Raw genomic sequence first — 22,548 nt, 5'->3', positions numbered from 1 at the left:
CTGTCTGTCTGTCAGTAGTACGCCGTGTAGGCTGCCATCAGAGGAGGCGGAGTCGGGGAAGGGGGCGTGGCGGCGGCGGGCAACACGGCGCCCGGCAACACGGCGCCCGGCACGCCACCGTACAGGTAGAGCGAGTCCAGAGGTGAGGTATACTGGAGGTTGTGCGGCGGCGGCTGAGCCAAGGCGCCGTACTCAAGCGCCAGCGGCGCGGGGTGGTGGTAGAGCGGGTAGGGCGCCGGCCCGAACCCCCGCAGCTCAGGGTAAGGGCCGAAGCGCGACGCGGCGGCGCTGGCCTGACAGGCGTGCGCCAGGGCGTCCTGCACCGTCCGCTTCAGCTTCATGCGCCGGTTCTGAAACCAGTTTCGGATCTGGGGAGGAAGAAAGGAAAATGTCAGATGTGTGCATTCTTAAGTGGATCACTATCACACAGAGGAAAAGTCCAAATTGTCGTGGAAATAAAAATGGGCATGAGTTCGATCAGTTGACGTTCAAATTTCTTTTGTGACTGCGTGTCGGTGCCACCAGATGGCAGCAAAGCACCCGACAGCATGCTAGTTCAAATCTCGGCGGCATTCGAAGCAAAGTGGGCTGCGTGGCGAGCGCAAGCGGACCTGTTTGTCGGACAAGTTGAGTTTGCGGCACAGCTGCGCCTTGTCCTGCGTGCCCAGGTAGGCGCTCCTCTTGAAGGCTCGCTCCAGGCTGCCAATCTGCTCTGCCGTGAAGGCCGTGCGCGGCCTCCTGCCTGACGGCGGCGAGAGGGAACGCTCGCTCTCGTAGCCCGACGTCTCCTCCTCTGGCTCCGGAGCTGCCAGCACAACTTATTTCTACCTCACGTTGAAATGATTTGAGATTTTTTTTTTTCTTTCTTCAAAATTCAACTCAATTGTTGGATGTTTAATGTCCAGCATTACATTTATAGCTTTTGGAACTATTTCAGTTCTCTTAAAAATCATGTAACATTTCATTTTCTGAAAAGAATGACCCGAGTCCATTGTGCGTGTGTCAGACTCACCACTTTTGGTGTGCTCCCCGGTGTCCATCTTGGCTGAGGCTCCTCCACCGTCATCGCAGGCCCTTCGGTAGAACCCCGGCAGGCTCTCGGCGCTGGCGCCGGCGAGAGCCGCCCCGTCGGCGGGTCGCTGCCGGCTGCTTTGCGCCATCCACTCAATGGAAAAGTGTCCCCTCATGACGTGTGTGCCGTGTTCAGGTAAGTGAAGGGGTGGAGTGGGGGCACGCGCCGCTGTTTTTATAGGCGGCGGCCCGCCTCTACGCACATCAAAGGGTACAAGCCTTCCTTGGCACCCTCCCCTCACAAGTGCAGTCATTCAGTCTCAATGAGGCTCCAGTGAGTCTAGACCCCCCCCCCCCCCCCACCCCGACCTTCCTGCCAATAGACAACACCTCAGCCACGCACCTCCGTGGACATGGAAAGGAGCAAAACCATCATGGGCGCCTTCAAACGGTTGAGTTGTATTGAACTTTTTTTGGCCTGATTTCATACGTACGCTCTCATTGGCAACATGGGATGATGATGGCAGACTGCAGGAGTACATGGGGATGCCCCCTCCCCGTCCATGACCACCCCTATCGTAGACCCCCCCCCCCCACACACTGGACTGCCCTTTGATTGGCTCCATTCAGGCTCTTTCATCTCTTAAACAGGCCTGTTTGCTACTGTCATGGAGCCCACCCCTCACCCCACTACTCAAGGCGTCTCTCACACACATTGTCGTACGTCCGTCTGTCAGTCAAAGTTTGCCGAGCGGTGCGGTTCGGTTCTGAAGCTTAAAGCTAAATGGCAAGCAGCACACCAGCGCCCATGGCGACTCGGGCCGCGCGTGAGCGGATTGGCCGTCGGCACTTGCGTCTGAAAAGGCCTTCTCCGTCAGGAGCGCTTCCCCTCTTCTATTGATCCCTATCAAGCCTTCAAAGGCTCCCCGGGCTTTGATGGAGCCGGTGGGACGAGTCGGCGGGACGAGTCGGCGCGGCAGTCAGCGACCCGACCTCCCCCACCGAGACCAGCACCGCACGGGTCTCCACGCCGGACACGGACTTTAGGCCACGTCATCATTTGCAAGCACCGGTGATCGCGCAATGTTCACGGGTCGTCGATTGGACCCGAGCGTTTCTCTCGACCCAAAGCTGCGCTCAACTTAACTTTGTGACTCCATCACCGTTTTACATGAAGCTTCCCACGCCAAGTATTTTGAACTTTGGGCCGATGACAGGAGGTGACGCTATTTTGTTGCCACTCTGAAATGACGTGACATATCTGCTGCATCCAAACAAGAAACCTTGGCAAGAACACGCCGCTTGGTCTCCACCGTATTTCGCTCAGGGGGCGAAAAAAAATTCAAAGACAATAATAAGTTGTTAGCATTTTGGGGGCGATGGAGCAGGAAAGTCGAGTCAGTTCTTGCTATTTTTTTTTTTATTCTTCAAACGATGAAAAGGGTGAAAGCCACTTCAACATGCCCTTCCTACCCAAACTGTTCCCGTCTTTTCACTTGTTTTCTCTACTGCTCTCCAGAGTAACTAGAGCTAGCTTGGGGAATGATGTCCAGTTGTCATATCTGCTTTCCAAGTCCTGTCGCGGGGTGAAAGAAAGGTGAAAGGTAATGCAACCGAAATATCTTGTTTGTGATCAAAGAAGCAGTCAACGAATAAGAAACTCTGCTGCCTGCCTCCTGTCGGTCGGCGCAGGCGGGCGCGTGCCATGTTGCTTTCCAAGCAGAAAAAGGCTGCCACGGCCTGCGTGCCTGCGTGCGTGCGTGCGTCCGTCGGCCGGCCCACCCGCCGTTTGGTTCTTTGCTAAAGCGTCCGTTTTGTGCTTTGAACGTCACTCACGACGTCGTCCACCCACCGACAGCTTTCCACGACTCGTCGTTTCGTAAACATGACGTCACCATACCAACGAGTCGACGTTTGACGCGAGCGAGCGAGCGAGCGAGCGAGCGGCTGAAAATAGTTTGGGAAGATCGCAACCGGAACTTGCCTCTCCGCCAATGGCGCGTGAGCGCTCCGGCAGGGGCGTGACTGACAAGGGACGGTGGCGAATGGCAGGGCTGTAACCGTGGAGACTTTGGCGAGCGACAGGCGGCTCGGCCAATGGCGAGCCTCCGCCAGCGCGCAGCCCCGGCGAGCATGAAGGCGACGCGCGCTTGCCAGAGAGGAGGAGATGGGCAGAAGCTGAACATGGCGGATGGTGACAGCGGGAGTGAGCGCGGCGGCGGCGGTGGCGGCGCTGGCGGCGGTAGCGGCGGTAGCGGCAGTGGCGGCGGCTTCCAGCACTTCCAGAGAGAGCAGGAGACCCAGGAGCTGGCTTCCAAGCGCCTCGACATCCAGAACAAGCGCTTCTACTTGGACGTCAAGCAGAATAGCAAGGGCCGCTTCATCAAGATCGCCGAGGTCGGGGCCGGAGGCTCCAAAAGTCGGCTGACCCTCTCTCTGTCAGTGGCCGCCGAGGTGCGCGACTACCTCGGGGACTTTATCGAGCACTACGCCCAGCTGGGGCCCAGCAGCCCCGAGCAGATCGCGCAGGCCTCCGCCGGCGAGGACGGCGGGCCTCGGCGAGCCCTCAAGAGCGAGTTTTTGGTGCGGGAGAACCGCAAGTACTACTTGGACCTGAAGGAGAACCAGCGGGGGAGGTTCCTGCGGATCCGGCAGACCGTCAACCGGGGGCCTGGCTTCGGCATGGGCGGCCCGGCGGGCGGCATGCTGTCCGGCCAGACCATAGCCCTTCCGGCGCAGGGCCTGATCGAGTTCCGAGACGCCCTGGCCAAGCTCATCGACGACTACGGCGGCGACGACGACGAGCTGGCCTGCGGGGCAGGCGGCATGGCGGCGGGGGGCTTCGGCGAGCTCCCGGAGGGCACCTCCATCATGGTGGACTCCAAGCGCTTCTTCTTCGACGTGGGCTCCAACAAGTACGGCGTGTTCCTGCGCGTCAGCGAGGTAAAGCCCAGCTACCGGAACTCCATCACGGTGCCCTTCAAGGCCTGGGCCAAGTTCGGCGGCGCCTTTAGCCGCTACGCCGACGAGATGAAGGAGATCCAAGAGCGCCACCGGGACAAGATCTACGAGAGGCGGGACGAGTCGGAGGGCGACGAAGTGGATGACGACTGAGAGCGCGCACGAGCGAGCGAGCGCGCGCACGCCGCCTCCGCTGTACGTGCGCGTCTGCGCGCGCGCGCGCACGTCCGTACAACCACAGCAGCATTGGGGGGGGGGGGGGGGAAGAAAAAAACAAAAAAGAAAAAGAGTACACGAGCGTTCATCAGCCTCGTGCTGCGGTGTCACTTGGCACCCAAGTTGGACTCGGTAGTAGTGTTCCAATCGGGACTTGGAGGCTGAGAGGCTCCCGGCGTCCTCCTCCTCACTGTCGTTCGTTCGTTCGTTCGTTCGTTCGCGGCGTGGGATGCTTAGCAGGTTTGGGGGAGAAGCCTGCCAATCAAAGTCTCACACACAGGGGACAAAACAAAACACAATCACTGCCCGCCACATGATTGACAAGGGGGATGAAGTCAGCCCAAATTACAGCCAGGGCTCATTTTTAGCAATACCGGCAGAGGACGGCGACGTTCAGGGCTCCCCCGCCACAAAAAAAAAAAAAAACACCTTTGCCGTCGGCCTTTTTCGCCTCACTCGGGCGTCGGGACAAAAACTAAGAAAACAAAAAAAAAATCAAACATCAGCAAGAGGTGCTGCTGGACACCAACTAACACGTCCGTGGATGTTCTTTTTTCCTTTTTTTTCTTTTTCCCCAAAAACAGAACTATATTATTGACACAAGATTATAGGAAAGTTATTACAGCGGCAAAAAAAGATATTTTCAAATACTTTGAAAGGAAAATGTATCGTGTAAAGGAAATGACAAAATAAAGAAAATGTGAAATTCTTTCAACAGCGTTGACTGCCAGCATTTGTTCCTTTGTTTGTTGTGCTTCATCAAGTTTGTCTGGAGCAATAGTGAGGCAAAAGAGCGTGCTTGAACACAAAAGGTGCAGCAACACACATTCGCAACCAACCAACCAGCCTAAGTAAGCACTACGGCGGGCCAGCAGCTAGCAGCATCACTCGCAGTACCTGTTTGTGCGCTGGACGCCCCCCCCCCCCCCCCCCCGTGGAGCTGAATTCTTCGCAATGGATTTCATTCATTTTCTATCTTCATGCCAATATGGCTTAGCTTTCGATCGGCTCTCTGCAACGAGCGTTTGTTTTTCTCCTTGGACTGCGGCGGTAACGTTTTCGGGGCCAAGCTACGAGCGCTCCCGTCGCGTCCCGTCCCGTCGACTGCCACGTCTGCAACAAAGAAAGCCATTCCAACTTTTGAGATCAATGGTGTGTGGCTAGGACATTCGTACCACTGGTTTGGTGCTTTACATTTGGTAACGCACACACACAGGCTACTTTGCTACCCGATGGGCGGCGTCCCTGACTTGACGTTGGCAGCTGCACGTTTCAATGGAGAATGTGGGCGGAGCTCCCCCCCCCCCCCCCCGCACACATTCCTGCTCAGGGAGTCAGCTGGCTCACAAGCACACGATTGTGTCGACCCACGCCACATCCTCATTAGACAAGTATGTACCCCCCCCCCCCCACCAGTAGCCCCACAAAGTGTACCTTCAACGTCAAATTTGTCTCTTGACAATGTACCACGAGAAGAGTTAGCGGCGCTATATGTCGCATGGAAAAATTTGAATTCAGACTTAGACGGAGCCGTCTGGTCAGTCAGTAGTCATTTGTCGCAGAGCATAACGAATCAATCAAATTGAAATCAAAGGTCATCGGGGCTTTGCGTGACGGCTGACTAATGAGCGGCGTGGCACTGGTGCATTGTGGGAGCGCGGCGCGCTAATTCCTCAACGGGCAGCGAGACAAATCAAGTGTGGCTGCGCCAGCGGGCGGATTAAGCCTCATCGACATCCTGGACGCTGGAAATTGCGCGTCGGTCACAACTAACGCTGGCACGCGCAACTACTTCAAGCGTTGCTTCGACCACTGTGACAAAGGAGCGCAACAAATCATACGAGTGCTGGGCCGACGACCAGAAGCGTTACCGGCTGATCTTGTATGATAAGAAGTTTTCGTGGTCTCCCGAATCGGCCCTCGACATCCCACGGTGAGGCGGGTGCACGGCGTGTCATCTGTCATTCAAACGTCTCGATTGAATTTGAAACGCCAAAGGTCAACGAAACGGCGCCGTTGCTCGAATCTAGTTTACACGGCGTAGGTCAGCACTGCCGAACGTGACGGCCTCGGTCGGGCAGATTAGACTGACCCGGCGACACGTGACGGACAGGCTGCTGTTATTTCATTGGACGAAAAGAAAAAAAGAATGGATTCAATAACAAGGAGTAACGGGCGGGAGAGGATGTGCTGGACGGACGCGAAAGAAGAAGCAAGGATGTCAACGCATTCTGCTTTGAATCCTGATCCTGCAGGCGAGGGGGCTATTTTTAGATTCTGTTGCCATGTGCCCGCAATGTGACTGACTGACTGACTGGCAGAGAGAGGCGCCACACACAAGCGCCCGTGCACAAAACACGAGGTCAATGGGTTCACCGCGACCTGACCGACATGCCGACGTCATGCTAATGTCACAACTCCGTAAGCGTGAATACAGGACCACTCCAAACGACGCGCTAACGTGACAAGCTAGCGTGAGCAAACGCTAACAGCGATATGAAAACAAGATGACTCAAGTCATCGAGCGCAGCAGCGTTCACCAGAGCGTAATCGTTTTTGGGACGCTACAACACAGAAAACCAAGACAAACGTGAATTTAGAACAGGGCTGACTTTATTTCCTAGGAAAATGGAATCATTAAAAGTATTAAATCCAACATGGCGGCTGCGGATAGAACTATAAAAAAGTAACACTGACAGAAAGTGATTGAGCAAGTTCAAACTTCTAAAAAAAACAACAACTATTCTCTAACTTCAAAAGACTTGCACTCCTGGCTGACAGTTTTCTTTTATACATTCTCTTTTTATACAAAAAAAAAAATAAAAAAATCTTGAAATCAAGTAAGATTTTCTGCTGGGAGATGACAGCATTTCAAATTCCAAGAGCAAACAAACACACAGAGTGAGAGAACATGTGTGATACTTGGTTAACAAGCCAATTGCTAATCAGGCGTCATTGGATTTGAACCACTCATCTTCAGAAAACTAGCTAAACAAAAGTTAGTCTTGTTAAATGGTTCGACATCGATTGTCCGACCGTATCTTAGGTTATTTGATCGTAGCCTGTTAAACGCTCACACCACGGTGAGCCATTCAAAAGAGCCGCAAACTATCTTAGCCTCGGTACCTTAGTCATGACCAGCAAAGGCAAGAGAGCTAAAGTTAGCGCGTCGGCTTATGCCTCAAGGTCAATTGGTCAAGTCCATTCAAAGGACATCCAAAATGACATGTTAGCTTCCGGGTTGCGAAACGAGTCTCATGAGCTTTGGCTAAAGCTTTGGCAGGCTTTCATTTTGAGAACTAGTGTCAGCTGGTGCCCAATAAAAAAGAAAAATACTGTGCAATGCAACGTGGGCTGCCACTTCATTCAGTTAGCATGCTGATGCTAACACTCGCCCAGAGAAAATGGGACGAGGTTCAAGGTGCTAGCTCGGGCTTCCAGTTGAGTCAAAACGTCCCGCCCAATCAAAACAAACAAAAGTACAACTACTAGCTAGCTAGCTAGCTACGGCAACTTTAGCACAAATCAAATGTGGAATGGGATTGTTTCGAAAGTGTCCTTCAAGATTCAATCCGTTTGTCCTGTGAGATGTTTGGCAAGCAAAGAAAATTCCTATCAAGCACTTAGCATCGCCAAAGCCCGAGCACCCCCTGGGCGTAACCACGGAAACCAGCCCGACAGGTCACGTGACTATCCGGCCTAGATCGAGCGGGTCGCTTTTCCGATCGGACGGACGGACGCTCGCTCGCTCGCTGCCACACACGCTGATAATTTGGCACGCAAACAGCAAAAGTGACCAATGGCTACGCTAAACTTGGAAGAAAGGCACCGGCCCAATTCACCATAAAAATGTACACACAGTGTTTACAAAACGGAACGGTAATAATGATGATCATTACAATGACATCAAGGAAATGGAGCGCAGTCTCGTCCAATCAGGCGAACGCCGCTTAAAGAGGCCATCGCTACGCACGGGCCTCGTCGCCGCCTTCTTCCTCGTCTTTGTCCATTTCTGTTGCATCTGCGCAAGCTGACCAACGAGAGCACAGGACAGTGGAGTCAGGGGGCGGCCACGTGCCGGCCCGGCTGGCCGGGACTCGGACAAGAAAAAGGGTTATTCGTTGACAATGATTGAAATCAATTCCTAATTGGAATATTAAAACTAGAACGGTAAAAGGAAATCAGCACAATGCGAAAAAGGAAATATTCGACGTGCTCAATGGGAGCGAAGCGAGGGAGGGGCAGGCCTTGTCTGAATCCAACATTCAGGGCGAAGAAGAGTTACAAACGTGTACACACACACAAGCCCAGACGTAGCATGTGCGCTCGCTCGCTCGCTCGCTCGGTTGTTGCCTTCACCTGCCGCACTAGCGGTAGTTGTCTATGGTGGCAAAGAAAGAGAAGTTCAAGTCTGGAGGAGAAAGTCAGCCAAGAAAGAACAAGAGGAAGCAGTGAGAGTGAGAGAGAGAGAGAAAGAGAGACCTTGATTAGTACAGCGGACAGGAAAGGGGAAAGAGAAAGTGGCGGAGCTCCCCCGAGGCCCGCGCCGACCCGGCTCGACTTACCTTGCGGTGCCGCCGCCGCCGCCGCGTTCCTCTCGTTGAGCAATTTGGTGTGACTGTTGGGAAGGATCTTGATCTCCGGCGGGTCTGGGCTGGTGCCGCCACTGCCGCCGCCACTGCCGCCGCCACTGCCGCCGCCCCGCGACGCTCTCAGGGCGTTCAGGTACTGCAGTCGGGTCACCTGCGCCCGAGAGCGGAAAGAGCTCCCCGTCACGTCTTCATGCGTGCAAAGTCCCGTCCGAGATGAGATCTCACACGTACCCGGACCAGCTGCAGGTCGGTGAGCGCTCGGACCGTGTAGTCCGGGCAGTAAGTGGACGGCGTGGTGGCGTCGGACGCATCGAAGGGATCTCGCGGGGACTGACGTTGACTCGACACCGGCGACTGATGCACTGTACGAGGCACACGTTTAAATTGGAGGGGGGGGAAAAAAAAAAAAGTGTTGGTGCAGTTCCCACGCTGACCTGAGGATGGCAGCGTGAGCGCCGAGACGCCGTAATAGGTGAAGGCGCCGTTGTCAAACTTCAGGCCTTCCTTGCCGATCTCCACCTCCACTCGACCCTGCCGCCACAACACGCGCACTGAGCCGCCCTTCCTTGAGCACGCCCGCCCGCCCGAACGCCCGCACGCACGCACCTGCAGCAGCAATATGAAGTAGTCCACCGGGTGGTTGCGCGTGTACAGATAGTGGGCGGGGCTGAGGCGGTTGCCCGGGTCAAAGTGCACCTCCTGGTTGACGCTGGGGTGGCGCAGGAGGTGGAAAAGGATCTTCTCCGACACGCGCGCCGGGCCAAAGTGCTCCACCTCTGCGCACGGCGTGTGCGTGCGTGAGTGAGTGGGAGACCGCAAGTGAGGCGGCGGAAGAAAACACGCACGGACGCACGGACGCACGGACGTATGCATGCACGCACGCACGCACCTCTAGAGAGGAAGCGGTGAGTGGCCAGCAGCAGCTGCGGCGACGTCCTGATCTTGGGCTCGCCTTCGGGTGTCTTGAAGAGCGAGAACTCGTCGGGGGTGGCCCGAGGCTCCAGGGGGATCTCCAGGGGGGGCAGAGGACGCTTCACCTTCCTGTCCACTGCCAAATCAAACAAAAGAGCCCAAAGGTCAACAACGCCGGGCAGCCTTCCCATCCGGCTTCGAGGGAACCTACGGTAGCCATCGGACTCGTCCAAAATTTCCGACTTGATGATCTCCTCGATGACGTCCTCCAGGGTGACCAGTCCCAGCACCTCGTAGAAGGGGTCGCCCTCGCCCTCATTGTTGACCTTCTGCACGATGGCCATGTGAGAGTTTCCTGGAGGCGACAAGCTAAGGTCGGCGACGAGGGGAAGGAAGGAGCCGAGCCGCCCGCCTATACGAGACCTTTCTTGAACTCCTCCAGCATGGCGTCCAGCTTGGTGTCGTTGAAGACAAAGTGCAGCGGGTGGTTGTAGAACTTGGTGATGGTGGTCATGGGCGTGCAGTCGTCGGGGTCCACCAGCGCCAAGTCCTTCACGTAGAGGATCTCTACAATGTTGGACCTGCGCGGGCAGGCAGGCAGCAAGGCAGGCAGGCAGGCAGGCAGGCAGGCACACGCAATCAGTCGCCCGCTCCGACGCTAGCCGCACGAGACTGGAGTGGAGAGTCCGAGCGCACTTTCGGAGACCCACCTCTCCTCCTCGTAGATGGGCACCCGCGTGTAGCCGCTCTGCATGATGTCCGACATGGTGGCAAAGTCCAGCAGGGTGGAGCTGGGTAGCATGAAGCAGTCCTTCAGCGGCGTCAAGATGTCCTCCACCGTCTTGCTGCGCAGCGCCCCGCGCCTGAACTCCTCCTTCACAAACTCACTGCAACGTGGCAACGTGGGAGAGACCAAACTCCAGACGGCGCAGCCAAGCGAAGCAAAGCAATGCTATGCTATGCTATGCTATGCTCATTGTACCTGTAGGGGTCGTTGACGCTGGTGCGGATCATCTCCATGGCCCGCTCGCGGATGCAGCAGGTGCTGATGTCGCGCCTGAGCGCCAGGTCCAGCACCAGGCCCAAGGGGCAGGAGAGCGGGCAGGTGAGCACCATGCTCACCTGGGCCAGCCAGGTGAGGCCCGGGGCCAGCCGGAAGCCGTGGCCGGAGCACACCACGTGGGGCAGCAGCTCGGCCAGGAAGAAGAGCGCAAAGGCGGCGGCGAAGGCGGCCGCCGCCACCGAGCCCAACGCCCGGTACAGCAGCACCGCCGAGGCCGAGTGACCCAGGACGCAGAGGAAGAGCAGCGAGCACGCCTGCCGTGCGCGATGCACGCCCAGAAACAACAAAGACGAGTCAGGGACTTGCGTCACGGCGACACTTTTGGGACCAAAATCAGGAGAAAAGCAAACATTTTCATCTTGCTCATGACAATCATCTCAAAGGCATATTTGAATGATTTGGCATTCTGAGACAATTTGTCGATTTGTTTTTCTTTACCAGGAAGTTCCCTCTCCTCCTGACCGGCTCCAGCCGCTTGGCAGCGCGCTTCTCCTCCTCGGAACCGCAGCTGTGCAGCACGTAAAGCTCGACCGGGTCGAGCCACAGCAAGCTGAGATGGACCGTCCTTAGCAGCCCGCAGACGAGCACCAGCATCGGCACCGACACCGCCAGGCCCCACGCGGGGATGGGCTCGGGTGGCAGAGGCTCGTCCGCGGCGACGCGCAGCCTGTCCTCACCGGCCGAGGTCCATACGCCAGCGCTCTCCACGCACACGTGATGGAGGATGTGCTGTTCGGCCCCGCTCCCCGGCTTGACCTCCACCGTCAGTAGCCCGCCGCAATCCGCCGCCACGAAGGGCTGCTTCACCTGGAAGGCGGCCTGCCGCCGTCTGTCGTGGTCCCCGCACGGGTCCCCGAGCTCATCCCCGGCGGCCGCGAAGGCCAGCCACGGCCAGGTCCGGTTCGTCAGGCCGGTGGCGAAGAGCCGCAGTTTGAACGAGAATCCCCGGGGCGCCGAGATGATCCCCGCCTTCATCCACACGCGGCCCGCGGGGTCCTCCGGGCGCAGGCGCACGACGGCCTGGTCGCACAAGCCCAACCGGATCCCGCACGGCAACAATAGCATCAACAGCAAGCGAAGACCTGCCAAGCTGGCCACCATATTGGAATTGGGCAGGCTGACTCCGGGGCGGGTCATGTGACTCAACTCCGCGGCAGGCAGCCGGGCAGGCAGGCAGGCCCCGCCTTCTCGAAGCCATGCGGCGTTCAAATCGTGGGACAAACGACAAGTGGACGTGTTGAAAACGGCCGCCCGATGCTTTCTCAAATCGAAGATGCAAGAAATCATGCAGATGATTTCAATCATGCAGGGTACAAGCTAGGGACGTAAAACGAAGCACCGCCTCGTCTATACTGACTTGTACACATTTTACACTTTAAGCAGAAGGATGAGGTGAGTAATAAATGCGACTAAACGACTGAGGTCTCAAATTTCCTGGCAGTCGGGTAACGCAGCACAAGCGAGCCAATATGGCGCCCGTGAAACTGCGCGCCGTGGCGACCATGTTGGCTCGGCCCGGCCCGGCTTCCACCGGGCCGCTCATTTTGGCGCTGTTTGCATGGGCGCGTGCCACATTGCAGCAGTCGTCCTATAGGAAGGATCGTCCAATGCAAGGTTGCCGTTTGAAGGAGCTCACAGCACGCACAGATGGTGTGTAGAGAAAGCAAGTCGAATTTATTCATCAAGTCTTGACAGAGATGCCTTCTATAAAACACCACTGCATACGTTGCACACACTCCCGGCTGTCAAACATTGCAGAAGACGCGCTAAATATTCACCGAGCGGCAAACCAGTGTCTTGCGAAAAGACCTTTGGATCCATCCCAAACCTGACTTGACTGCAGAGTGTCTTGCGAAAAGACCTTTGGATCCATCCCAAACCTGACTTGACTGCAATGCATAACGCAGAACAATGAGAAAAAAAACACATTCTTCTTATTCTCTATTGTCGACATTGCGAGGAAAGGATGCAAAGGGAAGGACGCAGATGTCAATGGAAAGACAATTAGTTCAGATGGACTTGTTCAGTTCATGTCGATATGCGCTCGAGGTTCACGCGAGAGGGCCAAAATAGCACGAGTGCTGGAAAGAAAGAAAGACAAGCAGAACAATGGCTGCATATCGTAGGGCAACAACAACTTCTGTGTGTATCATCTGCTCTTACACAATAAAGAATCCGATTTTCTTCAGTGCAAACTAAACAAGCATAAATCGAAGACGCTGAGATTGCTACAGAACTACTTTTTGAGGTGTGTTTTTGTCTCAACCTTTCATCACAGTAGTCAACCTGCAAGACCGAACGCCAGACGTTTCCCCCCCAAAACAGTGCAATACGATTATTGTGCTTTCGTGGTGCTGCTGCTGCTGCTGCTGCGAGGCGTTTGAGTTCCATTGGAAAACAACATTCCAGACCAGCTTTAAAAATAAATCAAACAAATCAATGAGCTACATGTCCCAGATCCTTAAGGAAAGCATTGACTCCCAACCAATTGAGCAAATGAATAGGAGAACCATGATCTTGTTTCCACCAAATTGTGCGTCAACAACGTGCAGTGACAGGTAGAAGTGAAATCCAAATGTTATTTACAGTGTGGACAAACGCAGTGCTCTGTACTGCACTCTTTCCATTTGAAATGCTTCATTTTTTTCATGAATAACATTAGCTACATGCTAACAATTGTGAATGACCTAACGAACGACAGCCTACCTCAGCATTGAAGTCAAAGGTTCAGACGGCATGCGACGTGAATCTTTGAGCGTAAACGTGCTGAATTCTTAACCCCCACAGTTAATAAACACCCAGAAAGTGTCTCCGAGGGCACGGACACGCTGGTTAAACATGAAGCCGCGTTGGTCGTTAGCCAAGCATGCTAACTTGACCGACAGTTTGGAACCCTGAACCTCAGCGATGTGAGCTGGACGCGCTAACCACCACTCGCCCGCCCGCCCGCCCGCCGTCCAGCCTGCGGAAAAAATTCCCTTTTGTGCCCATTATGGCATTTTTGATTTGTCATTGTCAACGCTAACCTTCCCAAAGCTAGCTGCTGCTGCTGCTGCTGCTTCTCATTAATGGCTGCTAAAACCAAATGCTAATCAGTCAGCTTACAAAATCCCTGTTGTCCAAATAATATTAAATAAAAAAAAATAAAAAAGTCCAAAAATCACGATGGGAGTTTGTGACGCCGACCACCATTTTGTTTTGGGCTCACAGTGATAGAGGAGCTAACAAGACAGCAGCCTGTCCATCATCGACACACCAAATACAAGAAATGTTGCGTAAATATTAAGCCGACGGAACAGGAAGAGAGGCTGGAGAATTTCGGGAAAACTTTCACGCAGCACTTTGGCGAGCGGGATAATGCCCCAAAGTCAAGTGTCCCTTTTGATTGGGTCAGCTCATTGGCCAACGCAAGCAGCAAATTGCCACATTGCCAATGCATTGAGGAAAGGGAAAGGAAAGGATGAGGCGATGGATGGATGACTTATTCATCCGAGGTGACATGCAGATCCATCCAGGAAGTCAGATGGTGCTCTCGCTATGCGCGTGCGCCAGGGGCTGGCCGGGTCGCCGGGGGGGGTCCACGCAGTTGTGCTGCTGGCCCAGCAGCGTGGTGGTCTCGCCCGGGAGGCCCTCCGCTTCCCCGGGTGGCGCGGCGGCCGGGCCGGCGCTCGGAAGCGTCGCCCGGCTGGGGCGTGGCGCCGAGCTAGCGTTGGGCGGCGGATGCTTGAGGGGAGGCGTAGCGAGGGACAACGGGGGGGCCCCATCCGGCGGCGTGGCCGCCGCATCCAGGCGCTGTTGACTTCCCTCGGGGGACTGCGGCGTGCTGTCCAGTCGCGACGTCAGCACGGCGTTCTGGTACTGGGCTCGGGTGATCTGAGTAGCACAAAGAGCCTGCTTTAAAGGTGCTTCGTGAAGGCTTTTGTGACTTTGACGTTGCTTGCACCTTGACAAACTGCAGGTCGCCGATTGCTCGTACGCAGAAGTCCGGCACGTACTGGAAGGGCGTTCCCGGGATTTGACTGGCGCTGCCCCCCATGGAGCTGCTCTCCGGACCTCCGCCGCTGACTGACGCCGAGCGGTTCAGGTTGCCCCCGTGCGTGGGCGAACGGAACTCTGAGACAGCGTGTCGAGGTGGTGTTAATTCAATTGTGCGGTGTAGCGCGGACACACACAGGTGGCGTGGAGGTGAAAACGACAAACAAGTGAGGCCAAGTGCGTTGATGGCGCGGCGTTCTCATTGGCAGAGCTCCGGAATGTTAGGGAGGGAGGGAGGGAGGGAGGGGTGGGCGAGGGAGGAGTGGGGCGGGGTTACCTGATGACAAGGTTAGCTGAGGTGCGCGCAGTCAAGGAAGGAAGGAAGGAAGGAAGGAAGAAATCATTTGACATGCTGGGTTTAGCAAGCAGTTAGCTTAGCCTAGCCTAGCATGTGAGATGCAAAACACCTCGTGCCTCTTTTTGTCTGTCACACGGCGGGCCTCTCTCTACTCTAAGCCAAGAATAACCTGGAATGTGGAATTGACTTTGGAAAGGGGCGGGGACTCATCACCATGGAAACAGATGCTAAGGCCAGGCTGCTGTGTTAACGCTCAGCTGCCCTCTGGTGGACAAGCGAAAAATGACAGCTGTGGTCGTTTGCATCTTCAAGGTCACCAGTGTGGTCAAATGCTAACGATGGCGGCGACCGTGACGACGAGGGTGAAGGATGAACCCGGCCGGCCAATGTTTACCTGGGATTCGAGAGAACACAGAGAACCTCTTAAGCGAGAGGCGCCTCGGAGGCGGAGACGCCACCGACGGGGACAGAGGGGGGGTCACTGCTGGGAGATGGAGGAGACCGGGCGGGCGGGCGGGCGGGCGAGCGGGCGGGCGGGCGGGAGAAAGATAGACAGGATTTAGTTGTTCTATTTTGACAGCGGCACACTCCAATCGGAAGCCTCTCCAGACGCTGGATGGGGTGCCGCTCATCGCAAGGCCGCCTCCTCAAAGCGCTTGGCCACCTTTGAACCGTCTGCGCTATTTTCGGCACGGGATTAAGACCAGCGTCGGCCGAGCGCCCGCCGCAACGCGCGGCGTTACGTTACATCGTCGCCTGCTTTGAAGGAAAAAAAAACGCCTTCCTTCTTTAGAGGAAAAAAAATGGCCTACGCCGAGATGGAAACGTGCGGTGCGCTCACCTAGCGATGGCGTGCTGAGTGCCATGACGCCGTAGTAGGAGAAGGGGCCCGTCTCAAACTTCATGTTCTCGTTTCCCGCCTCCACCTCCACTCGACCCTGAAGACACACACACACACACACACACACACACACACACACTCAACAAGTCTGACAGCATCTGCAATGCGAGTTCTCCGGTGACACACACAATGAATATTGTATCAGAAGCCGTGGCGTCCTTCAACAAGTTCTTCGGAAAAGATTTGGCATACCTGCAGAAGGAGCACAAAGTAGTCGACGGGCTTGCCGCGCTGGTACAGGAAGTGCTGCGGTGCGCGCTTGTCGTTGTCGTCAAACTTCAGCTCCTGCACCACGTCGGGATGCCTCAAGATCCTCAGCAGGACCTTCTCGCTCACGTGGAAGCCACCAAACAGACTCACCTCTAAGAGCGCGACAACAGGCAAAAAGCAAAAAACCATGCCTGGAAACTTGTCTTGCCGCGGGCAGCCACCAGAGGGAGCACTTCGCGAAGGCCAAGTAGTTGGTGAAAGCGCGTCACCGAGGGGGCGGGGCTAAGCAAACGGGACGTCAAGCGGGACGCTCACCCGTGGCCAGGAAGCGATGCGCGGCCAGCAAGAGCTGCGGCGAGATCTTGGCCTTGGCGTCGCCGTCGTGCTTGAAGGCCGAGAAGTCTCGTTTGTTCTTGTTGGCGTCCACTCGCTTCTTGTTGCGGTTGTCGGCTGCGACAAAGGCGAGCGGCGTCACGGAACCTCGTCTAACTTTTGCAAATGCGATCAAACGTCGGCCGCTAATCCCAAAGCCGAGCAAAGCCGCTTGTGCCTTCTAAATTTGCTCGCCCACTCACTGTAGAGGTCCGACTCGTCCAGGATTTCCGACTTGATGATCTCCTCGATGACGTCCTCCAGGGTGACCAATCCCTGCACCTCGTAGAAGGGGTCGCCCTCGCCCTCGTTGTTGACCTTCTGCACGATGGCCAGGTGGGACTTGCCTGACGACGAGAGCGCACCATGTTCAAACGGACGCGAGTGCAACTGTGGGGCTGGAAGTGACACAGCCCCGGATTGGTCGCCAGCCAACGCGGAGGCACGCATCGACAAACGACGGGCCGGTCGATGATTGTTCAGCGTGGCCCGTCGATCGTAACGCGGGAATGCCTCAGGCGACTTCCTGCGTGAAGGTCGAGAAGGGGTCGGGAAGGGGTCAAAACGCACGCACGCACGCACCCGGCACGGCGCTCGCACGTGTGAACTCGCGCACACGCCCCAACCCACGTACGTAGACGGCAAGTGGCCGGCCCGACCTTTCTTAAACTCCTCCAGCATGGTGTCCAGTTTGGTGTCGTGGAAGACAAAGTGCACGGGGTGGTTGTAGAACTTGGTGACGGTCTTGAGCGTGGTGCAGTCGTCGGGGTCGACGAAGGCCAGGTCCTTGACGTAGAGGATGTCCACGATGTTGCAGCGCTCGTCGTCGTAGACGGGGATGCGCGTGTAGCCGCTGCCCATGATCTCCGACATGGTGTCAAAGTCCAGCACCGCCTCGGCCTGCGGCCACCAGAAAGGCTCAGCGCCCGCTGGCTAGCTCGCGACTCCGCCCCCCCCCCGGCGAGGTCACCTGGATCATGAAGCAGTCGGCCAGCGGCGTCATGACGTCCTCCACCGTCTTGGTGCGCAGCTCCAGCGCCCCCTGGATCATGTTGAGCTCCTCCTTGTCCAGGTCGTTGTAGGGCTCGGTCACCTTGAGCATCCCCACCAGCTTCTCGCGGTTGTAGACGGTGCCGATCTCCTGGCCCAGCAGCACGTCCAGCAGCTTGCTGACGGGGAAGCTGAGCGGGAAGGTGAGCAGCATGAAGAACTTGGTCAGCCCGATGGTGTTGGCGCCCACCGCCAGGCCGTGGCGCGAGCACAACGCCTGCGGCACGATCTCGCCGAAGATGACGATGCCCACGGTGGAGGCGGCCACGGCGCCCAGGCCCGAGCCGATCAGGTCGTCCAGCAGGATGGTGAGCGTGGTGTTGACCAGCACGTTGCCCAGCAGCAGCGAGCACAGCAGGTAGTTGCCCTTGCGCCGGATGGGCTCGATCTTGCGCGCGTACTTCTTCTCCTTGTCCGTGCCGCAGCTCTGCACGATGCGCAGCTCCATGGGGTCCAGCGCCATCAGGCCCAGGTTCAGACCGCTGAACATGCCCGACAGCACCAGCAGGCACGTGGTCAGGATCCCCTGGCAAAACAAGCACCGGCCGCTCGCTCGCTCAGTCGCTCTGCTTTCTCTCTTTGTACAAACGGATGAGTTTGCAAGCACACAAGGAAAGAAAAGTAGCTAAAAAAATAAAAACAGCCTAGCTCCGCCCCTGGCAACCAATGTATTGTATACTAGAATTGGTCCAAGTGGTTGTACTTTTCTATTTGGAGGAATAAGCTCCCGGGCAAAATGCGGCTTGCTGGTTTTCTCGACGCCACATGCCTTCGCTCGCTCGGCTCAACGTCACTGACCTGCAGCCACAGCGGCAGCAGCGGCTTTTTCTCCTCCACGACCAGCAGGCGCCCGTCGCGGTCGTCCAGCGGCTGCCAGCGCTGGCCGCCGTCGTCCCGGTCGTCCATTCGCGTGCACAGCGCGTACTCGCTGCTCGACTCGCTCTTGCGCAGCGGCTTGACGTGCACGCGCAGCAGACCCGACGTGCCCCGGCCGCTCACATTCATGAAGGTCCCGACCGCAATGTCCTTCGTAAAGTCCGAGCAGGCGCCGCCGCTGCCGCCCGCCGCCGCATCCTCGTCCCCGCCTCCGAGCTCCGCAAAGCGGATGAGCGTCCAGGCTCCGGGGTGCAACCTCAGGCCATAGAAGCGGAGCTGCACGGAGCTGTCCTCGGTCACCTGCAGCACGCCGTCGTCAGCGGTGCTGGCCGGCTTGTCGCTCGTCTCCAGCCGCATGCCGAGCACCTGCGTGCCGCCGGCGCCGGCGCTTCCTCCTGCTCCTACTCCCCCTGGTCGTCCCCCGTCGCCGTCGCCGCCGGCGCCGCCGCTGCCAGCTCTCCCTCCGCCGGTCGCCTCCGAACGAGCTCCGTCCGCGCTGCACAGGAAGAGGAGGATAGTGACGATGTAACCTTGCTGGCCGCTCCATTCCCTCGCCATGTTTGTTTGACTGCTGGCTGGAGCGTGGTGACGTCATTTACGCGAGTCTCGCCGCAGGCCACGCCCCCAACGCCGCCACCCCTCCTCTCCTCTCCTCTCCCAGGTGATCCATCCACCCACTCGGCCTCAAAGGACGTTTTCACTTGCTTTCCTTATTTTTGTCTTCTCAACTGGGCACATCGAAATGCAAACGTGAGGAGGGGGAACCAAAATTCGGGCCGACATTTGGCGCCTTCATAACGCAGTGCGAGAGTCGTCCAGCTCCTTGATGACGTCCACTTCCGGGTGACGTGCTTGATGTCAACAAGCCACCGCGTCAGACGGCTGCTGCGTCAAGTCGTGTGGCTCGCCTCCCCAATAAATGCGCCTTGTCTGCATTGTCCATACGCGAGAGTGGATAAGACACTCATGACGTCACACACGCGCTCTCGCAAGCGTTGCGAACGTCTGTCGAGGGGTGCGCGTTGCCGACAGCGACCTCTCGGGTCTCGTTTCCATCACTACCATGCTATTCATCACCTTGAAGGTCAAAATAAGAATGACAAGAGCGACTAATGATAGTCCATTGATGAACCCGAGTGAGATGTCTGCCGTGGGTCAGTGTGCAGCGTACCTGCAGCGCGCGTGCAACAAATGGAAACGGTAAGAGTCAAATGGCTTTATCTAGTGGGGGCAAAGGAGATATTCCATGATCAAAGTCATGACATGCAATCCTATTTAATGACAGCTCCGTAGGCCGTGGTCGTCAAGGTGACGGAGGAAGCACCTCCGCCGTGTAGCTGACCCGCTTGGACTGCAAGACGCTGTAGCTGTTGTCGAAAGACAAAACGTCTGCAAACAAACACCAAGCAATTGGATTCGTGGACGCACTTGGACAAATGTGCTTTCGGCGCACTCACACACTCCCGGCTCGGGGCAGGTGATCGTCTTGTCCTCGGGCACCAGGTGCGCGTTGTAGCGTTGGCTGGGAAGAAGCACCTCCGACACGTCCGCCGTCTCCTGCCGGACGTTCGGCGCCGCGCGGCGGAACACCCCGAAGCCGATGTCCGCCCCGTCGCTGGCAAACTGCCACCTGCGGGTGGGGGCCTAATATAAAGGCAGGCCAGGCCAGACCAGGCCAGGCCAGGCCTGGCCTGGCCATTGGCTTGCCAAACCGTGAACTACCTTGACGTTTGCCACGTACCTCAGCAGGCTGCAGGGGGCGCTCACGTGGACGTCCAGCTGCAAGACGGCGCCGCGGCCGATGGTCACCGTGGTGTCGTACTGGACCTTGATTGAGTTCTGGATGTAGTACGACTGCGGCACCGTGCCGCCGTAGTTGATCTGCGGATCGTCACCGTCATCGTCGTCGTCGCCGCCTCCGCGCTCGCTCGCTCGCTATCTCACCATGGTTCTGCAGCGAGGGTCTCCGTCCGGGTCCGTGCGGGTTCCACCGTACTCCACCGGAAGCTGCTCGGCCTCCACGTGTTTACGAAGCACTTCCTGCCAGTTGCCTGCTCACGCGAGAACAATGAGCTCAAAGGAAACACGCCGGGCGGGGCGCCATTTTGCGCCCAACCGTCTTACTTCCGACAACCGTGAGCTTGCGTCGCGTCTCCTCGCAGAGGAAGCGCTTGATCAGGTTGTAGGCCATCGGAAACAGTTTGGGAGCTGCGGCGGCGGCGGCGGTGAAGGTCAGAGCAGTCGGCAAAGTGGCGGCCAGAAAGCACGTGAGCTACCTTTGATCAGGAAGACCCTCTTGAGCCCTTCCGGGTAGTTGTCCTCAAACATGGTGAGGATCTGCGCAGGGCAGGGCAAGGCAAGGCACACGTTGAGCGCCAACAAAAGGGAGGGCCGAGGCGCCGGGGACAAACCTCGCCGTACGTCTCGATGGCCGGCTTCCACATGTGCTTGAAGCCCAGACCCTCGCAGTCGTAGATCAGCGTGATGGCCTCCACGTTGACGCCCAACTGCAGATGGCGCAATGAGGGGAAAGGCAAGCGCTTGGGCGAGGAGCGACGAGCCAGACCTTCTCCGACTGCTTTTCACATTCCCTCTGCAGCATCTCCATGTTCCTCATCTTGGTCCTCAAGAAGTCCTGCTTGCTGGCCGACATCAGAAGCCCTTTGGGGTCCAGCGGGCCCACCAAGTCGTACCAGATGGGGCTGCCCTCTTTGTCGTAGCCGCACATGCCGCCCGACACGTAGCGCGTGATCACCTGCGCGTGTGGGAAATTGTCACCACGTCGTCGCCCGCCGCCACGTCATCTCTCCATTCACGCAAACCTCAGGTGGCGTCCAGTCGGAAATGATGGCGTCCGCCTTCATGTTCCTCCGGAAGTCCACGTGCTGCGCGCGCGCGCACATGCACGCACACACACACGCGCACGCACACACACACACGCAGAAGTGACGTCAAGCAGCTGCATGAAGCAAAGGGCCAAATGTATTTTCAGCTTGCCTTCCTGATCATCACTTCAGCTTTGGGGACATTGAAGCTTCGGGCTGGAATAAGGAGAAAAAAATATCTGCAATTGTTGCAATAGTGACGTTGCATTTACAAGTGAACAGGAAATGAAGAGAAACAAATGAGCTAAGGAATTCATCCACATCAATGACAAAGACATTTTGAGCAGAATGATGTCACCAAGAGTCATTCATGAAGAGGGAGAAGACAAAAAACAACAACTTCACTCAAATAACAATCAAATGAAAAACTACTTGAGGAAGTTACGTGTCAAAGAATACCAAACTAGTCATTGTGGAGAGAAAAGGAAAAGTTGAGGAACGTGCTTCAGGTTTTCAGTGAAACTAGTGAGTGAGACGCAATGCTTACGTAATACGGTGGTCTCAAACCAGTTGACGGTTTCTCTTCAATCAATAAACAAACTAGCTTAACCAACCAGGGTGGACTTTCATCCTCCGTTTTGTGGAATTATTGATCAAAGAACCCAGATGTCAAGTTCGGCGAAAGAACTTGATGTCCGGCGGGTCGCCTGATTGGCGCCTAGACTTATTTGTGCATGCTGTTTGCTCTTGGGGGAGGGAAAGAGGGGATCAAGTTCGACCAAACAAGCCTTGGTTGTCTTGCTGATCTTAGTCCATAACCTTCTTATCTTATCTACTCAGTCCCTGCCTGCGTGCGTGCGTGCGTTTGCGACTGACCTCGGAGCCAGCGGAGCAGGTAGTGGTCGTGTTGGGCCGGCAGATCGGGAAGGATGTCCCCGAGTCGCTCGCGAAACTGCAAGAGACAATAAACGACGACTTGAAGACAGGAACCGTCATGTCAAGTCCATCTTTCACAACAAATATAGAGAAAAGCAACAAAGAGTTGCTGGAAGAGTGCTGGAAAAAGTGAGGGGGGGGGGAAGAAAGGTCACCCAGCGTGACTTTCACTCACCTGCGCGAGCGAAGCAGCTTGCTCGGCGCTCAAATCTCCAACGCGCCCACTCATGTTCCCACACAATGGACGACTAACGCTGGAGAGGGGAGACGCTGGCTTCGAGGGAGGGCCA

At 56.6% G+C, this 22,548-nt stretch overlaps 5 protein-coding genes across 15 annotated transcripts; 1 reads left to right on the top strand and 4 right to left on the bottom strand.

Annotated features, from left to right (window-relative positions):
- Positions 1-9: 9 nt before the first annotated feature.
- ved (ventrally expressed dharma/bozozok antagonist) lies at positions 10-1,349 on the bottom strand. The gene is made up of 3 exons (XM_085925634.1): positions 1,013-1,349; positions 612-805; positions 10-368 (listed from the first exon to the last, which is right to left on the bottom strand). Exons 1-3 carry the CDS (start codon positions 1,323-1,325, stop codon positions 12-14), a joined length of 864 nt encoding a protein of 287 aa, XP_085781760.1. The 5' UTR covers positions 1,326-1,349; the 3' UTR covers positions 10-11.
- A 1,588-nt stretch (positions 1,350-2,937) lies between these two features.
- LOC147048554 (transcriptional regulator protein Pur-beta-like) lies at positions 2,938-4,905 on the top strand. Its single transcript, XM_085925630.1, has one exon. It carries the CDS (start codon positions 3,109-3,111, stop codon positions 4,123-4,125), a length of 1,017 nt encoding a protein of 338 aa, XP_085781756.1. The 5' UTR covers positions 2,938-3,108; the 3' UTR covers positions 4,126-4,905.
- A 1,878-nt stretch (positions 4,906-6,783) lies between these two features.
- cnnm3 (cyclin and CBS domain divalent metal cation transport mediator 3) lies at positions 6,784-12,229 on the bottom strand. Of its 4 annotated transcripts, XM_085926201.1 has the most exons (11): positions 11,194-12,202; positions 10,675-11,009; positions 10,403-10,579; positions 10,116-10,273; positions 9,904-10,047; positions 9,670-9,828; positions 9,387-9,556; positions 9,215-9,311; positions 9,012-9,142; positions 8,754-8,931; positions 6,784-8,218 (listed from the first exon to the last, which is right to left on the bottom strand). In XM_085926201.1, the coding sequence occupies exons 1-11, from the start codon at positions 12,058-12,060 to the stop codon at positions 8,154-8,156; spliced, it is 2,481 nt and encodes an 826-aa protein (XP_085782327.1). In that variant the 5' UTR covers positions 12,061-12,202; the 3' UTR covers positions 6,784-8,153. The 4 variants fall into 4 exon arrangements, with proteins under 4 accessions (XP_085782327.1, XP_085782324.1, XP_085782325.1 ...); XM_085926198.1 differs by having other exon boundaries at positions 9,670-10,047; positions 11,194-12,216; XM_085926199.1 differs by having other exon boundaries at positions 9,012-9,311; positions 11,194-12,206.
- A 182-nt stretch (positions 12,230-12,411) lies between these two features.
- Positions 12,412-19,558, bottom strand: cnnm4a (cyclin and CBS domain divalent metal cation transport mediator 4a). Of its 8 annotated transcripts, none has more exons than XM_085926192.1 (10): positions 18,420-19,558; positions 17,542-18,147; positions 17,231-17,471; positions 16,775-16,918; positions 16,515-16,649; positions 16,182-16,351; positions 15,930-16,026; positions 15,483-15,572; positions 14,699-14,868; positions 12,412-14,628 (listed from the first exon to the last, which is right to left on the bottom strand). In XM_085926192.1, the coding sequence occupies exons 1-10, from the start codon at positions 19,053-19,055 to the stop codon at positions 14,275-14,277; spliced, it is 2,643 nt and encodes an 880-aa protein (XP_085782318.1). In that variant the 5' UTR covers positions 19,056-19,558; the 3' UTR covers positions 12,412-14,274. The 8 variants fall into 8 exon arrangements, with proteins under 8 accessions (XP_085782318.1, XP_085782323.1, XP_085782319.1 ...); XM_085926197.1 differs by having other exon boundaries at positions 14,699-14,910; positions 15,477-15,569; XM_085926193.1 differs by having other exon boundaries at positions 15,483-15,569.
- Positions 19,559-19,698: 140 nt separating this feature from the next.
- On the bottom strand, positions 19,699-22,499 carry sec14l7 (SEC14-like lipid binding 7). Its single transcript, XM_085926203.1, has 12 exons — positions 22,434-22,499; positions 22,199-22,274; positions 21,495-21,538; positions 21,320-21,382; positions 21,064-21,252; positions 20,909-21,004; positions 20,774-20,834; positions 20,622-20,705; positions 20,442-20,548; positions 20,239-20,378; positions 19,955-20,127; positions 19,699-19,886 (listed from the first exon to the last, which is right to left on the bottom strand). Exons 1-12 carry the CDS (start codon positions 22,485-22,487, stop codon positions 19,801-19,803), a joined length of 1,173 nt encoding a protein of 390 aa, XP_085782329.1. The 5' UTR covers positions 22,488-22,499; the 3' UTR covers positions 19,699-19,800.
- Positions 22,500-22,548: the final 49 nt, after the last annotated feature.

This window comes from Syngnathus leptorhynchus, chromosome 12, assembly GCF_054491065.1.
Source record: "Syngnathus leptorhynchus isolate UIUO chromosome 12, UIUO_Slep, whole genome shotgun sequence".
NCBI lineage: Eukaryota > Metazoa > Chordata > Actinopteri > Syngnathiformes > Syngnathidae > Syngnathus > Syngnathus leptorhynchus.
This window is presented reverse-complemented; position numbering and strand designations above follow the sequence as displayed.

Coding starts and splice junctions, on each gene's coding strand:
- ved (XM_085925634.1), bottom strand. CDS start 1,325: ATGACTGCACTTGTGAGGGGAGGGTGCCAAGGAAGGCTTGTACCCTTT. Junction 806..1,012: donor CGGGGAGCACACCAAAAGTG/GTGAGTCTGACA, acceptor TTGTGCTGGCAG/CTCCGGAGCCAGAGGAGGAG. Junction 369..611: donor TCAACTTGTCCGACAAACAG/GTCCGCTTGCGC, acceptor CTTCCTCCCCAG/ATCCGAAACTGGTTTCAGAA.
- LOC147048554 (XM_085925630.1), top strand. CDS start 3,109: ATGGCGAGCCTCCGCCAGCGCGCAGCCCCGGCGAGCATGAAGGCGACG.
- cnnm3 (XM_085926198.1), bottom strand. CDS start 12,060: ATGATTGAAATCATCTGCATGATTTCTTGCATCTTCGATTTGAGAAAG. Junction 10,048..10,115: donor GCTGGAGGAGTTCAAGAAAG/GTCTCGTATAGG, acceptor TGTCGCCTCCAG/GAAACTCTCACATGGCCATC. Junction 8,219..8,753: donor GGCGGCGGCGGCACCGCAAG/GTAAGTCGAGCC, acceptor CTCGTTGGTCAG/CTTGCGCAGATGCAACAGAA.
- cnnm4a (XM_085926189.1), bottom strand. CDS start 19,055: ATGGCGAGGGAATGGAGCGGCCAGCAAGGTTACATCGTCACTATCCTC. Junction 18,148..18,419: donor TGCTGCCGCTGTGGCTGCAG/GTCAGTGACGTT, acceptor TTGTTTTGCCAG/GGGATCCTGACCACGTGCCT. Junction 16,027..16,181: donor ACTTTGTGCTCCTTCTGCAG/GTATGCCAAATC, acceptor GTGTGTCTTCAG/GGTCGAGTGGAGGTGGAGGC.
- sec14l7 (XM_085926203.1), bottom strand. CDS start 22,487: ATGAGTGGGCGCGTTGGAGATTTGAGCGCCGAGCAAGCTGCTTCGCTC. Junction 21,005..21,063: donor GTGAAAAGCAGTCGGAGAAG/GTCTGGCTCGTC, acceptor CGCCATCTGCAG/TTGGGCGTCAACGTGGAGGC. Junction 20,835..20,908: donor CCATCGAGACGTACGGCGAG/GTTTGTCCCCGG, acceptor TGCCCTGCGCAG/ATCCTCACCATGTTTGAGGA.